Here is a 17,269-nt window from a genome sequence, read left to right as displayed (position 1 = left end):
CTGCGTCTGCTGTGTGCAGTGTGTGTAAGGCTGGGCATCAGGTACTAGGTTGTGAAGAGCAACTGGAACAATAGGCTGTCTGTATGCACTGCATTGTAGAGAACACAGTTCCTGCATCCAAGGAGCTTATAAACATAAGGGACAATTTACCATGTGCCTGTGAGAGGCAGTTTCTACTTCAGAAGCCCTATCTGCCTGAGGTGGCTTTCAGGAATGGGAACAGTCTGAGTGTGCACCGGAAGTAGGAGAAAGGCTAGTGCAGAGATATTGGAACCATGGTAATGGAGAGGTTTTAAGTTCTCTTGGGTCAAATGTGTTTTGGTATGGTATGAAACATCAGAGAAGTTTATGGCTTTAGAGAAAATTCCATGGAAATATATAGCCCTCTAAGGAGTTGATGCATATGTATTGTAGGGAAAGCTCACGAACGGCATCAGAGTGTAGGAGCGTCACACCGCTGTGGTGCTTCTGTGGCTGTGGGTTTGTGAGCTTAGTGGACGTGTCATTGTTGAGACCCATTCAAGCTTGCTTACCTTCTCTCCAGCATTTTTAAAAATCTTCACCAAATTTGAATCCATGACTTGAGAATGTGCCAGTTATCTAAATACAGTATCGTATTGTGATAAATATAACCATTGAGATTTTAGATCTATTCACTAAACTTTATTTTAATATTCATAGGAAACTTTTTGGACTGTTATCTGAAAAACTGAAGACCATTTTATCATCAGAACTGACTATTAATTAGGGTATTGTTTCAGAAATAAAAGTTGATCTGCTTCTAAAACTCTATTTGAATATGTATGGTTCCAAGCTTGCTTTGTGTATTTAATAACTTTAGTACTATAATCACTCTGTTTACAATTAAATTTTGGTGAATATGCTAATATAGAATGTAACAGTGGGTGATTTCAGCAAAGGGCAGTGTGGATTTGCATCTTGATGTGGTTTTCAGTGACATCTGCATTTCATTTAGAATCAAAGGGAAAAGAAGTGGTCAGATTACATAACCATCATGTGAGGATGCACCACCTTTCTTCTCTGTTGCTTAGGCTGTTATTACAGCAGGCTGGAGCTCAGGGTTCTGAGCTTTCCTACAGGCTGGCTTTTCTGTATATTCCTTAATAGAAGCCTCAGGGCTGGAATTGGTTTCGTTATTAGAAGATCGCTCTAATGTACTTAAGTAGTTGTTTAACTGAAATCAGTGTCTGCAGTTCTTTTGAGCACTCACTAACCTAATAAGGCAAGTGCTTGTGCTTGTCTTCTTTTTGTGAGCTTGGGTTCCAGGGTTTAAGAAATTGTCATTTTCAGAAATTGCCTGCAAAGCAACAGTAGATCAAGACAGCCAGCTTTCCAGTTCACAGAAACTAGGAGACTTCTTGTTGCTCTTAACTAGAAAATAAAGGGGTTTCCATTTCCAGTGCACTAGGTGGGGGAGGGTCTTGTCAAGGTAGTTGTGCCTCCCGAAGCACACACCAGGAAAAGCCTGCTTAGGACAGGGATGGAGCCAACAGAAAAAAGCTTTAGGGATGCCTACTATGGTAGGAAGAGGCTCTGGGTTCATATGTGTGAGATCAGAGGCCCATCAGAGGTGTTATTTCTCAGGGCCATGTACTTTAGAAGGGTCTCTTAGTGGGTTTGGGCTGGCTGGTTAGTGAACCCAGGGTTCACCTCCTCTGGCTCCTCAGTGCTGGGATTGCCAGTGCAGACCACTGGGCAGCTCTTCACCTGTGCTGTGGGGTAAAGTTAGGTCGTTGTGCTTTCCTGGCAAGTTTGCTACTGGTTGAGTCAGTCTGACCCGGAGAGTTTCAGTAATACAGTTCATATGCTAGGGAATGCATGTATTAAGTTACTGGCTTGGTTATTGTTTCTAAGCATTTTTGTGAGTGGGGTTGCTAAATATGAAGGCTCATGTATGTATATGTATGTTTTTCATAAGAGGTAATTTCAAGTATAGGTACAGTTTTTTAGACAGTCTCTATATATGTAGCCTGGGCAGGTTCTGAGTTCAGGATCCTTTTGTGTTTGACTTCCTAGCGCTAGGCTTGTCACACATCGTGTCTACTTCAGATACAGCATTTTAAGCTGGACCTCTCATTTCTTACCTCACATTTATGACTTTTAAGGAACAAAGGAATAATAGATTAAGGATGTCACCTAATCACAGCAGTTCTCTGTTATCTCAGGTGAGTCATTCCAAGATCACAATGGATCCCAGAAACCATGGCTGGTGGTGGAGCCTAGATACAGTGACCAGTGTGTATAATGGGGGGGGGGGTCCTGTAATTTGTAAGGTGAGAGTATGGTGGAACCAAGAGCAAAACCATCAGAAGAGGGTCTGATATGTGAGGTGCCTGTGGAGAGTTCACATCTCAGACATCTGTCTCACTCTGAAGTAGCGGTAAGCTGATGGCTTGCCACACACAGCCACTGTGATAAGAATCACCATCACTTTGGAAACTGAGATGGCTCCTGTGATTAATGGGAGGGCAGCATGTGCAGGAGGGCAGCATGCGCAGTGCGGATGAATTAAAGAGGTGAGCGGCATCTATGGCTGGACTAGGGTTGGCTCTGGATGTATCCATACTGTGTGCTGGGCCACTTTTGTACAGTGTTCTTGGTTAATAACCACCAAGCCGACCTAGCATATTTTGTTTTGAAATAGCTATAGCTGTTTTTTTGGGGGGTGGGGTGGGGTGTATATCTTTCTGAAGGGATGTACCTCCCTAGTGGTCACTCAGTGGGAGGCGGCTTCACAACTGCACATTGTTCCTTTTTGTTCTCCTGTGTTCTGGTTTGTGTCATGTTCAAAGCCTAGAAGTTAACTTACTTGTGATATCCTTGAGGAGCTCACTATGGTTGCAGCCCCAGCACCTTCTCTTGAGCTGTGGGGGAGGGGTAGGTTTATGCTTTGAACTTTTGGGAATGGTATGGACCAGCCTTGTCTTTATCCACTTACATGGTGCTGTGGACACAGGAAGTGTTTCCTAAGGTTCTGAGTTTCACTCTAGTCTTCGGACTAGTTTGGGGTATATAGGGGAGAGTTCACCAGGCACTCAATGCTGTTCTGTAGAAGTAGTTTTAGAGTGGCATTCCTGATCCTAATTATCCCAGTAAGCTCCAAATAGCTGGCTTCAAGAGTAAAACTAAAAATAAAGCCAATAGTTTTATTTGGAATGGGGGAAAAAACCCACTTTATTTTCAAGAAATCTATCTGAAGCAAGTGCTGAGGCAGAGTTTTCACTTACAATATGGTATTTTTATTACATGGGAAAAGAATTCTAGAAAAAAACTTGAGACACTTCAGTTACAGAAAGAAGATTTTAAAAGTCATTTAAAACTGTTTTGACAACTATAAGGAAATAATCAAATAGGAACTTGCTGTGATCTGATAGAGCCGATGGGGTTTAGAAGGAATCCGTTAGAGCCAGGACTGCTGTGTGCTCAGTTTCGTTCCTCTAGTTGAGCTGTCGCCGAGGTGCCACCCAGGTACAGAAGTTCATCTTTCTTCTTGTTTGAAGTCCTGGTTGCCATGGCTGTTACCACGATACTGTTGGTAATAAAGTGTTTGCATTAGTATTCTCTAAAGGGATGGGACTGATGGAATGAACGTATCTGTGGAAGGAGGTCTGGTGGCATGGCTCTTGGCTGTGGTATGAGTAGCCCGTCAGTGACTGTCTCCTGATGGAGAGAGAGGACTGGGTGCCTCAGCAGTCCCAGACTGAGCCGGAGTTTCAGGGATGTGCTGCCAAAGTAGATTCTAATCCCAGTGAAGGAAGGTCTCAGCAGAAGGATGGATGAACTTGACAGGGAGAGTGATGGCAAGCAGGCAGAAAGCAAAAGCTTCCTTCTTCACAGCTTGATTTAGAGTACATCTCCCCAACCCAAATAAGCTGACCAAGAAAAGCCTTTCATCCGTGCCATGCTGCTTGGGTTTCAGTTGCTTCTAGATGTAGTCAGGTTGACAACCAAGATTAGCTGTCACAGTATATATGTATATATATTGCATATGTGGAATTCATGCATTTGTAGGGATAATTGGTGAGTATTTGCTGAAGTTTCCAATCTAATACTGTGGGTGCAGGTGGAGGTGATAATAAAATTAGATACTCTAGCAGTTGAGAGCATATACTGTTCTTGCCAAGGACCTGAGTTCAGGTCTCAGCACCCACAATCAAAAGCCTGTAACACCACTCTAGGTGATTGCACATCCTTGGCCTCCTCTTGAACCCCCACATGCAGATACACACATACTTTAAAAACAAGAAAATAAGTCATTAATTTTCCAATGTTATAATTATATATATATGTGTGTGTTTTCTCCACATGTGTGTGTGCATACCATATGCATGACTGGTACTTGAGGAGCCCAGAAGGCTGCATGGGATTCCCTGGAACTGGAGTTACAGATGGCTGTGAGCCACTATGTGGATGCTGGGAATTGAACCGAGGATCTCTGAAGAGGAGTCAGTGCTCTTTGGCCGCTGAGCCACCTCTCCAAGTTCCAAGAAAATAACTCTTTAATATAGTCCATGTATTTAGTATATTTAAATTCAAAATGTCACATCTTAGCAGACTCCCATTTGAAGTAGCATTCTAAGTGTTGCAGACCAGTCTGTTTCAATCACTCCCTTCTCTGCTTCTCTCTTCTGAGTTTTTAGAGAACTGTAGAATCTTAAGGAAATCTTTTGTTTAAGGAGTCAGTGTTGATAGAAAGGGAAATTTAGAGTCATACAGCATATAATTGTGTGCACACACAGTTGTGCACGGTGCAGTGAGTTGATTAAAGTACAGATGTGCTTTAATCAAGATTTCCCAACTAGCCAGTTACATACTTGGATCCAAAGCTTTTGATTCCAGCCATGTTCTTCCCCAGTAAAACAGTTTCCCCAGAACTCTGTTACACTTGCGCTGGTGAGAAAAGCGAATGAGCTGCTTCTCAAAGTGCCCAGGAGAAGGGACATCAGGTGGCCAGGACTCTGGAACTAGCTGGTGGTGCGTCACTTGTGCTAAGCCTATGTCCTCCTTTGTGAGTGGGACTGCAGCCTTCCTACCCACTACCTACCGACTCTTGTGCCCCTGATGCCTGTGTCCCCTGCTGTGTACACATCTAGCTGAGATTGTAGTCTCTGCTTGTGCTTAGTACATCTGTACTGACTAAGGATCTTGGGGCTGCGTTACTAGATGGTGTGCATTCTAACTGCATGCCTTCCCTTAGCACTCGTGTACTGACTAGGGGTCTCTTGGCTGCATTACCAGATGGTGTGCATTCTTACTGCATGCCTTCCCTCAGTTGCACCAAACAGTTCTTGTTCTGTTGTTACTAAATAGTATTGTAGCCACAGATGATATGCCACTGGAACTTAAAGTGCTTTCCATAATTGCATAGATCATTTTATTTATGGTCTCCTCTTCCAGGCTTAGTGACAACCAAATAGGATCCTACCTGTTAAAGACCAGAATTACTGGACAGCCTTTTCTAGTCTTGAACAGCCCCTGTTGAGTAGAAGCCTTCTTTCTGTAGGGGAATGTTTTGAACACTTTCAAGGTTATAATTGTGAGCAAAGTTGCTTTGTTTTGCATTACAGTGAAAATGCCCCGTGTAAAAGCAGCTCAGGCTGGAAGACAGGGACCTGCAAAGAGGCGCCTTGCAGAGCAGTTTGCTGCTGGAGAGGTCATAACCGACATGTCTAGGAAGGAGTGGAAACTAGGATTGCCTATTGGCCAAGGTGGCTTTGGCTGCATCTATCTGGGTGAGTGCTCGTGACTTCTAGTCATCAATGGGAAGATTCAAATGCTTCTTATGGGGTAGTCTCTCATTTGAGCTACTACAAGGTGCTGTTGGTATCTGAGTTGATGGAGGAGTGTGTGGTTGATTGTAAATAAGTTCACTTTTGACATGTTAGTAGAAGATGCCTCATCTTGTTTCACAAAAGAACAAAATGCTGAAATACTGTCATTCATAAACACAGGATCCTTAGAATCTTTAGACTGCTACACAGACTGGTCAAGCTCTCTTGAGACTGAACGAGAGCTGTATCCACCCTTTTCCTTCCACCTCAGCCAGGTACAATTGATTCCAACTCTGTGTTTAGCTCATTTTACAGCTCTTTACAGCTATGGGCTTTTATAAATGTGCACTTCATGTTAGGTTTGCTCTGTGTTAGTTGCATGCTTATCTTGGGATAGCTGGAAACCAAGCTAGAATCCTGATGTCTGAGTGTATTCAATTATCAACATTAAAAATGGTTTCCCTGCTGGGTGGTAGTAGTGATACACACCTTTAATCCTTACATTTGGGAGGCGGAGGCAGGAGTGTTGTAGTAGGCATTTAATCTCATTTCTGGGGTTTCTACCCAATCTTAGGTCTCTCAGTTCCCAGATAAAAGACACACAGCTTTTATTTTTATAATAAGCCTTTAATGCACCCGAGCTGAGCAGATATCTACCCTATTAGAATCTACTTCCTCATCAATAACCCCAAGTTATAACTTGCCACATTCCATCTGGGCTGCTCTTAAATCCAAAGGGCTGGCCTTCATGGCCCTGCTTTCATGACTCACTTAACCCCATGGGTTACTATGGGGGTCTCCTTGGTGCTCCACCTCCTCTCTCTGCCCTGCCTCGCTTTGTGGTCTCTCCTCAGACCCCAAGCCCAGGAACCCAAACTCCTTCTATTTCTCTTCTGCCTAGCTATTGGCTATAGTCATCTTTATTCACTAATCAGGGATAACTTGTGTGTGTGGGGGGGCAAGGTTACATAGTATCACTTGTGTGTGGGTTTGCCCGCAGATTTTCTTGTCCCTGGAGGCAACCAGGTCTTGAGGGGCTTAGTATTCAGTGTTATAACACATAGCAAAGGACCATACTTCAACGAAGATGATCTCTTGAGTTTGAAGACAGCTGTCTATAGAGCCAGGGCTACACAACGAAACCCTAGTCATACAGCAAGACCAAGAACAAAGGAACCAGAACAGCAGCAGCAGGTTTACCAAGCTGAGGGTGGAGGTGCAGGCCTTTCATCCCAGCACTGGTAGGGCAGGCAGAGCTGTGATTTCCAGGCCAGTTAGGCTACATAGTGAGACCCTGTGCCAAATCAGAACAGACGGAAAAGCAAAAACCTTGACTGCAGGTACAACTGTCTCCTTCCCTAACCCTACTCCTAGTGGGAGTAGACTTACCACAGGTCCTGTTTGCTTGGGCACTTCTCTCCATTTTTGTATTCTGTGGTTTTACCTCTCACTTTTGTTATTGTTGTAAATTTTGAGTTTTAAGGCATCATATAGCTGAGGTAGACCTCAACTGTACTTTTATCTCTAATCTTGATTTAATTAGTTAACTAGTTATTTAATTTCTTAATGAATGATTACCTTCCTCTTTTTTGAGAGACATGGCCTCACTCTGAGACTGATTAGCTTTGGACTCATATTCTCATGCTTATATGTCCCAAGTGTTGAATAAGAGTATATGTCACTCTGTCTGGCACAACTTTTAAAAATTATATATTTTTGGTACTGGCCAGAAGAAGGAGTTGGATCCCCTGAGACTGGAGTTAGAGATGGTTGTGAGCTGCCATGTGGATGGTACGGATCCAGTCCCGGTCCTGGAAAAGCAGCCAGTGCTCGAAGCCATTTAGCCGTTGCTCTAACCCTAAAAGTTTCTAATGTTATATTTAATAGTAGCTTACATAGAAAGAAATATGTAGACATTTTTTAAAAAAATCCCACAGATGTAAACATCTATAATATGAAACTACTTAACTTTTTTTCTTTCAAGTAGTTAATATAAAATGAAAACTTCTTTCAAGCAACGTCTGACTTGGAATGGCTGATATTACAGTGAAGGTTCACATCTTCTGGAAACTTGTCAGAATTGCTGCTCTTGTGTTCCACCCTATCCATGATTCAGAGACCATGGGACAAGGCCTGCAGTGCTGTTTGAACAGGCTCTCCAAGTGATGGGCACGGTGTTCTGGGATGTAAGAGCCATGATGAGAGACAGCTGCACTCACTTGCTCGCTCGCCCGCTCGCCTGCTTCACGCCCCTGAGTGGACGCCCCGCTCTATACCTGCCTTCATGAAACACAGCTGACAGACAGTGCTTCTCACCATGTCTTGCACACAAGCCTCCTGATGGATACTGTACTGGCCTTTGGAGACGGTCATGCTACATCTCTAGTTTTGTTTGGACATAGAGCTGTCCTAGTGAATGAAGTAGTCTGTATTTATGTAAGACGAAAGTCTTCATAAGCCAAGGAAAAGTAGCTGTTCATGAAATGTTCACGTTGTTATGAAAAAATACCCCAGGTGGGCTCTGGTGGTTGAACCACAGGGTCATTGTGGTTTCTGATTTCAGAGGGGTCAGTCTGTGCTCTTGGCTCCATACCCCATGTATGTAGGCCGAGGGCATGAGACAGGAGAGTTTCACCTCTGGTGCACAGGAAGCAGAGGAAGGCTCCAGGGAAAGATGCTTCCACTGCCCCGTGATCTTCTTCAGCTATGTCCCTCCTCCTCAGGTTTCTAGAACTTCCCCAACAGTGCCATCGGCTGCATATGGACACTGTCATTAGCAGCTGCTGTTGACTAATAGGCAGTTTTAGTACCCAGTGAACAGTCTGTGAGTTAGGATTTTACTTTCTGTGTGGAGAGGAGGTTTGCTTGAAGACTGCCATCATTGCTGTGTGCATGACACCCTGATGCTGCCCTGTGAGATCAGCAGCAATGCGCACGGCTGACCATGGAAGCGAGGATCTCTCCATTTTGATTATACACAGTGCTGCTTTTCCAAAGCTGAGGTTAGGGCAGGGTGTGCACATGAGTATTCCATGTCCTTCCCTGATATTTCATGATGCTTTCCAGACTCGAATACTTCTCTCTGTTCCAGGATACGCAGGTCCTTGTTGACAAGGCATAGTTCTTGTCTTTGTGCCTGGTGTAGTGTGTGCGTGTGTTGTGGATAAATCACTGCGTTTCTTTACCCTCTTCTCATTTGAGTGTGCAGTATTAATAATGGGGTGCTCTCTTCATTTTCATGTTTTACTTAAGATTCTGAACCTGCCTTATTACTAATTCAGTTTCTAAATGCTGCTCCCTGGGGCTGTTCCTAGGGAGCTGGTGAGCATTTCTAGAAGCTAGTGCTTCACCTGTTTCTGAGGTGCTTTGGCTGCAACTCTTGTGTGGTTTTCTTCTTTGGTTTCTGTGGCTGTTCTCGCAGTCTGCCTATTCTTTGTTCTAAGGCCAAGGTGCCTTTGGCATCAGTCCTAGCACTTTTCTCGCTTTGTTCATTCCCAAGGAGAGTCCTTTCAGTGGACTCTGAATGGACTAAATAAATGGCCCTTCCATTTAAACTGTGCTGGAGACTGAGCCTAGACCCTCATCTACATGGAGCGCGCATGTGCTGTTATCCCTTTGAACCAGAGCCTCGCCGTGATGCTGGCATTTCTTTGCTATCCACTTATGAGCTCAGGACTTGTATCTGTAATGGGCTAACATCTGCAGCAGCACCTGTGCTGCTATGGCTGAACCCCCCAAGGGGGAGGAGTCACATTGGCTCACAGACATTGAGGATGAAGTTGCACTCATACTAGGGGAACATGGTGGTGGCAGGGATGCATGGTGGCTATCCACAGTGCACAGGCCAAGGTGCAGAGAGTGTAGGTCAGAACTGGGTGTGGGCTGTAACTAGCTGTCAGAGGCCCTCAGCCAGTAGCCTGCTTCCTTGAGTTAGGCTTCACCTGTTCAAGGTCCGCAGCCTCCCAAAATAGTTCTACCAGATGGGAGTAAGTGGTCAGATCACAAATCTGGGGATATTTTAGATTAAAATAATAACATCTGAACTTGGATGTTCAGCAAGCATCTCAAACAAAATACCCCAGAGCATCTCTCAGTTCCAGCAGCAGCCCTGACCTTCTTCCTGGCTGTTAAGCCCTTCTTGTTTACTCTCTGCTCCCTTTCTATTGGGCCTCTGCACTGTCTGCATCCCATTTTCTCTGGGCATTGGTCTCTGGCTTTGTAATTCACTTAACACTCCCATAATGGGGGCTGTTTTTCTGGTATATATGGAATGTCGTTCCTGTGAACACCTATGGCCTAAACTGCTCTGTAGTTTTAGTGACACCCAGGCTCCTTTAGCACGCTACACCACCACCTACCTCCCTTACTGTTTAAATATTCCTCCATTTCTTCTATCACATCATAGTGATGCTTCCATCAGAGTATTCTATCCTATGTATTTTACTTGAAGTCTGCATTTTATTGTTCAAATGATAGCCAGAAATGGAAGGATTTTTTCCCCCTGTCCACTTGCAAATTCTCATTTCTTAGAAAAATAGCATGAAGATGCTTGGTGGAGAGACTTCCTGTTTTGCATGTCAATGGCTCATGTGTGCTGTGGACTAGCCAATGGCTGGAGTCAATCCTTTGCCTCTAGATGTTCTTTCCTAAAGGGTTTTACAGCTGACTAGACCTAGGGATTCCACCAGTCCCATCCTCCAGGAATTCGCAGTGCATCAGCAGACCAAACACCAGAGGACTTCTGAATGAAAGAAAGTTTTAACTTTGTGTAACAACTTCCTGTAACATCTAATTAGATTGAAGAAACCTAAAATTTTTAGATACATCTTACATATGGAAAATGTCTTAGACTAGGTGCAGTGTTATAATGATGATCTGAAATGCCATTTGGAATCTGGGATTCACAACTCAGAGGGTCTCAGACTGTAGTTCTAAGGGTCTGTCATATCCTGTCTATGGAAATACTCCTTGTTCTCATGTAAATATCTCTCTTTAAACAGCGGACACAAATTCTTCCAAACCGGTTGGCAGTGACGCACCCTGTGTTGTAAAAGTGGTAAGAAAATATTACTCATTTTTTCTTTTCTCAATGTAATTGGTATTTATCTTGTAAAGCATCTTTTTTGATAACTAGACTAAGTTAAACCGTAAGGTACTGCACTGTTAATAATCTTCCATAAATATTGAATGAGACACATAGTAGCTTTATAGTTTTAAGTAACTTGAATTCAGAGTCTTCAGCTCCCCCATACTAGAGTGGCACAATTTGAGGGTGTCTGAGAGACCACGGAGGTCTGCAGGCGTGGGACTGTCTGTCTCAGCTGTTTATCTCAGGTGGGAGTGTTTTATAGTTATATCCTGTGACATCATGTTGACTAATTTGTTCTGGACATTTGTTTGTTTGTGTTTACTCCCTTGCCTGTTCATTTTAAGAAGTTATAACTTCCCTGCAGTGGGAGAGTTTTCTTCACAGTGCTCATGCTGCAGTTCTGGATGCACAGGGTTGGACGCCTTATGAAGAGGCGTTTGTTTTTCTGTCAGTCTCCTCATCACTCACTCATCCTTTTGATCAACATTGTTTATAACTCTGCCTGCCCCATTTTTGATCCTGAGGACCCTTGTTAAACAGAAGAGCCAGCAGAGCAGTAGTTGGAGAGTTTAGTGCCCTGTTCCCAGTGCCCTTTCTTCTGCTTAAAGGTTATACAAGCTGGGAGTCAGGAGTGCCTCAGAATTCGTTGGTTCACTTTATTGTATTCAAACAGAAGTATACTCTACTTCCTAGGAACCAAGTATCTTAGACCAGAATTTTTCTTTCTAAATTGTTTATTTTGTGTGTTTGCCTGCATCTATGTCTGCATCATGTGCATGCCTGGTGCCGCCATTGAGACAGAAGAGGGCATTGGGTCCCCCGCCGCGGGTGTGTGCTGGGGAGCCATTCAGGGTCTCTGGAGAACAGCCAGTGCTCCGGCTACTGAGCCATCGCTATCCTTTGTTTTAGTGAGCATTTTAAAGGTATTGACTAAGTATAATTTTTCAGTAAACTTTATAGCTAATAAATCAGTATTTGAACACATGACAGGCATGTGTAAGTACTTTATTCTGTGGATCAGTCTGCATGCAGGCTTTAGAGAGACTGTTTGAGCCCTGTCCTCACCCTTTTCAAGCATTTGCCCTGTCTAGATTTTTCTCTATGGGCACTATCAGATACATGCTGTGTTTTCAGTATGGCATTTTAAAAGAATCACCTGCATTTTTAGGCTCTCAGTCATTTACTGTCCCCCTGCCCCTTTTTTGAGGCAGCAATAGCCCTATATAGCCCTGACTGTCCTGGAACTCCTTATGTAGACCAGGCTGGCCTTGAACTCACAGAGCTCCTCCCCTGCCTCCTGAGTGCTGGGATTAAAGGCATGCGCTATCCGCCTGGCTCACTCATTGTTCTTTATTGATGTGTTGCTAGGAATCTGGGCTGTTTCCAGTTTGGGCGACTTGGAGCAAACCTTCCACATAGACTCTTGGAGTGATGTTCTCATGGGATGGGTTTCAGTGTCTCTTGGAAGCTAAATTACTTGTCAATAGGGAGAATACACATTCAAAATTTTAAAGGTTCTAGACATATTTCCAAAGTGGCTATGTTGGGTTTTCTATTGCCAGCGGTTGACTGACTGCTGTGCCTGGTCCAGTGCTTGTCCGAAGTGGGTGTGCCCAGCTTTGTGAGCATGCTCACTCCCCAGCCCTCCCAGGAGGTAGGCATAGTGTCTGTTGCTGTTAGGTTTGCATTTACTGCATGAGCACTGTTGAGTCCTTTTTCCTCGTGCGTGTCTGCCTTTTGTGTGGTTTTGTGTGATAAGCGCTTCTTCAGTTTCTTGATTCTTTTCTCCTTAAGGTTATTTTTAATAACTGGATTGTGTAGCTTTTTATAATTAAGTAGGAAGAGTTATTTTAGATAGATCTTATTGTCGGATATGTGTTGTAACTATTTCCTTCTAGTTTATAGTTTATCTGTTCATTTTTAAATGTCTTTTAGGCTGACTCATCAGCCTCTTCTCCTTTGTTCAGTTGACGTGGCTTCTGATACTGAACTGAGCCTGTAGTGCACACCCTACTTAGCAAGCTGAGGTAGGCTTCTTACGCCATGCTGGAGCTGCTCTGCTCATATTTTGCAGGGACTTTTGTGTTTTTATTCACAAACATCTTGTTCTTTAATTTTTCTAGAAGTATTTCTGTATTAGACTCTTGCAGTCTGGCTTGCTTTGGTGTCAGTTGCATTAGCCGTTTGGTTCCTGTAGTGTTCCAATGGACCCTTGTGGAGTTTGTGAGGCTAGAGCTTCTACAGCCTGTGTCCCTACTAAGTGGGAAACCTTAGTCAGCTTCTGCCCTCCCTTCTCAGTCAGTGCCGGTGTCTGTCTCCTGCTGCCAGCTCCCTTGCTTCCTGTCCTCTTTCTCATTGTGTTCTGACATTCTTTCTGAACCACAGGGATGGGCTGCTTCCAGGTCAGAGGAACTAGAGCTCTTGCTGTGATGTTAGTCACGTGTCTGGGGTTGTGGGAGAGTTCTATTCGTTCTTCTTCTACACACATGAAAACATGTACATAGGGCCTGGGGAGATCAGTTCCTGAGTATCTTCAAAGGACTCCATTGAGAAGAAAGCAAGCCTCTCCTGACTCATGACCATGTGGGTCAAACCGGTCCAGGCTCAGACCCTTCTGCTCTGCTCTGCTCTGCTCTGCTCTGCTCTGCTCTGCTCTGCTCTGCTCTGCCCTGCCCCGCCCTGCTCCGCCCCTCCCTGCCCCGCCCAATTGACACACTCGTTTCCCTGCCTTAGAGGGAAAGTGCTAGATGACCATCATTCCGTCTGCATCACTGAGGCTTTGTCTTAGAATTGTGAACCTCATCTTAAGTGTTCACTTCTTGCCCCTTTCACTTACCTAGCTGACAGAGAAGTGTCGGTCGATAGCTCCTTCCAGTTACTTTATCAGAGCACATTGAATTTCTAGGTTTTAAGGATGTCTGTTTTCATACTTATTAGTCTAGTATTCTGTGTCTTCCATTGTCCTTTGTCCTTCTCTTTGTGAAAGAAGAACAGCTGCCCAGCCCTCAGAGGAGCAGCAAGAGCTGGCTGCTGCTCCCTTGGTGACTGAAGTCTTTGGGTCCTTTACATTCCTGTGTCAATGGATTGCTATTTATTATACAGTTTTACTTCTAAAACCCTTCTCATAATGCCAGTTAAAATGTTTGTGTTTGTTTTCTCTAAGTAGATTTTTAGTTACTTGATAGTGACCTTGTCTAAATGTCCTCTACTTACACTGTTCTTACATACTTGCTTTGCTTGTTCAAAATACTTTTGTAGGTACATTTTTTTCCTCCCTCTTCCTGCTTTTCTGTTCATTCACCTTTATCCTTTAGATGTGGTTTACTCTCCTTTGTTGGGAATAGGCCAGGTTGTCATTTCCCTTCCGACAGCTTGGTGGTCTTTAGAGGTGAAGGAGACATCAAATACATACACATAGAGAGATTCTCATACCTCTTCTGGTTTAAAATCAGAACAGTTGCCATTCAGACAAACACATGAAGATTGTTAAGAGTGTGTGTGTGTGTGTGTGTGTGTGTGTGCTGGAGATGGGTAAAAGAGATGGGTGCAAAGCCTCCTGGCTGCTGGACAGGTTTCTGTGACTGCTGCAACTCTAGCCAAGGTTCCTGTTCTCAGAGACCATGAGAGGCCGACTGGGCATGAGTAACAGGAGAGTAAGATGCGAAGTTCTTTATAAAATGGCTCTGTGAACAAGTACGCCATAATGCTCATGCACTGTCAACATGAACATGCCTTTTATTTTAGAGCAGAAGTAGGCAAGTCACTTAAGAAGCACAGCTAAGTTGGTTGCTGTTGGGAAGTTCCATGATCACAGGCCAAGCCGTGCTTCCCAGGCCTTGTGCTGTCTGAGACCGCACAGGGCCTGGCCATTGTATGCTGTCTGAGACCGCACAGGGCCTGGCCATTGCAGTCTCTGAAGTCTGCAGGTGCTCCTTTGCATCCAGATTGAGAACCAGAGTAGAATCTGGAGCAGTGTGACCTTAGCTATGACAGGTGAGCTCATGTCTACAGATCTGTAGCTTCACTCTGAAGTCTTTTCTAATGGTTGTATTCTGAGATCCTACCTCCAAAGCTCAATTACTTCTGATGTGCCAGCTTTGTGAATGAGCTCTACATGGTTGCACATGGCTCCTGCATTTGGCATTGGCATGAACATAACATATACATACAAATTAAATGTCTCAGCATATGCTGTACACGCCATCCCACCCAGGAGTGGTCTCTGTTTCTGTTTAGGGGTCTTCATCCTTGACTGACGCAAGCAGCTATGGGACAGCACTGGTTGTGTTTGCTTTCAGAGGCTGTGCATGACAGCACACGCATGCAGACATGCTCACAGAGAGGCACACATGTACATGCACACGCATAGACATATGTGCACACACAGACAATGCATACATACACAGACATACACATGTGCACACAGACAGACACAGACACACACACACACACACACACACACACACACACACACACACACACATGCGCGCCAGGAAGAAATAGTAAATAAGTAACTTGGACAATATGAGTAGAAGATTTTCTGACCCCCAACCTCTCAAATCTAAGAGTCAGTAAGAAATTAGTTCTCTGAGTCCTTCTCACCTTCACGGGAGCAGAGTTGGAATCCTGAAGATAGACTTCCAGTTGATGCCACTTAAGAGCTGGTGGTATGTGACAGTCCTTTTCTTGGGGAACAACTGATGGGGTCTGTATTTCACAGCCTCCTTCCTGGGAAGGACTTTGCCTGATGTTGTGATGAGTGTTTCTAATTTTCAATTCAGATATCTTAATTTTTTTGGTAAGAAGGAGAAACTTTGTACAGCTTCATTTTTAAATGGCAGCCAGTTGCTTTTGGATGGTGCCATTGAAATATATCACATTTTAATTTTTTTTCCTGTTGTCATCGTCATTTTGACACTTAGAAGTCTTAAGGAAACGTTTAGTGATATTCTAGTTAAAATGTCAGTCCCAATTTCTTTTCTAAATCTTGGCTATTATAGAGTTGGCAAAGTATTTTAGATTTGAAATATGTTAATACAATTTTAGTTCTGAGTTAAGGTATTTTCTCCATAGAGAGTTGCTTCAGCTGGAGCTCAGTGCCAAGAAGTAGTTCCTTTACTTTGTCATAATGGAAGCCTATTGGACAGAAAAATGTCTGAAAGTGCTCAGGAGCCTTCATTAGAATGTCCTGACTTATATGGTTGATTCGCATTATAAGTTTAATAAATTATTGCTTGAAGGGAACTTGAAAATTAAAGTCGATATGATGTAGGCTGAAACTGAATAAATCAAAAATCTTATACTGTTGGTAATAAGCCAGGAGTGGTCTTGGGAGAGTGTCTTTTAAGCTAGAGTTTTATTAATGAGTCATTCTGAAAACTAACCAAGATTCCTTTCTTTAATTTCACTTTCTTTTTTTACACTTATTCTGTGACTTGCTTGGTCACAGGCTTGAAACATTTGCTTGCTTTTCTGGCTTCTTTTGCGGCTAGGAAGGGAGCCACAGGTGTGGGAGCGCTTCTTGCATAGCGCCTTGATTGGGGCTCAGCATTCACATTTGTACGGGTAGGATCCTGTGGTGTTTGGTGACATGCTAAGCCCTCCACCACCATTCTTCTGAGGCTGAGCTGTACACATACAGAGAACTGCATGGGTTCTTTCTGATCTGAGTGTTGGCCATTTGTGGCTTAAGTCCTCCCTTGTGGCTAGGTACTGCTTGATTGCAGATAAGCAGAGTTCTGTAAACATGTTACCTGGAGATAACCTGTCATTTGAATTCCTATACATTGGATAGAACTGTCTATGTGATAAAGGTTTTAATGGACACTTCAAGGACCAAAATTAACTTCTGTAGTAGCTGAGGTTTCCTCAATGTAAAAGTAGACAGACGTGGCATTTGGAGCAAATACCTCTGAAGAGGAGAACACAGTCACACCATATAGCTCAGGTCTGCCGGTTCCGATGAGCTCTGAATCCTTAACTCCAGCCATGTGGGTCTTCTGTCCCAAATATTTTGCCTAGATTAGTTTAGAAATCTGCTTTCGTGTTTGAGGTTGTCACTGCTTTTAAACCAGTATAAAATATCAAACATTAAGTAAATGCTATCTTATATCAATCAGTCACACAAAATCCACCATTTAAAAAGCCAACAAAAAAAAATATAAGTGATTTTTTTTCTCTGTATTTGTTAAACAACATGAAAGTCCTTAAGGACTGCTATCTCTTGTTGTGTGAAATATTTTTTTTGTAAATATTTGCCTCTTTACAATAATTCAGATGGTCCTCTTTACAAATAATTCAGATAGGGATTGTCTAATCAAGTTGGGAAAACAGTTATTTAGCTCCAGTTTCTTTTTGACTTAAAAAAAAAAAGTCATAAGGTTGCGGT

General features: G+C 43.4%; 1 protein-coding gene across 7 annotated transcripts in view; it reads left to right on the top strand.

Moving 5' to 3' along the window:
- Vrk1 (VRK serine/threonine kinase 1) overlaps positions 1–17,269 on the top strand; it is a 62,947-nt gene that overhangs the window by 21,765 nt on the left and 23,913 nt on the right. For all 7 annotated transcript variants that reach the window (XM_052185128.1, XM_052185125.1, XM_052185121.1 and 4 more), the window contains 2 exons: positions 5,589–5,753; positions 10,793–10,848. In XM_052185128.1, the coding sequence (XP_052041088.1) occupies positions 5,594–5,753; positions 10,793–10,848 (216 nt within the window). In that variant the 5' untranslated portion in view covers positions 5,589–5,593. The remainder of the gene's footprint in view (positions 1–5,588; positions 5,754–10,792; positions 10,849–17,269) is intronic.

The sequence above is a fragment of the Apodemus sylvaticus genome, chromosome 6 (genome assembly GCF_947179515.1).
Source record: "Apodemus sylvaticus chromosome 6, mApoSyl1.1, whole genome shotgun sequence".
Lineage (NCBI taxonomy): Eukaryota > Metazoa > Chordata > Mammalia > Rodentia > Muridae > Apodemus > Apodemus sylvaticus.
Note: the sequence above shows the minus strand (reverse complement) of the source record. Positions and strands in the feature narration are given on the sequence as shown.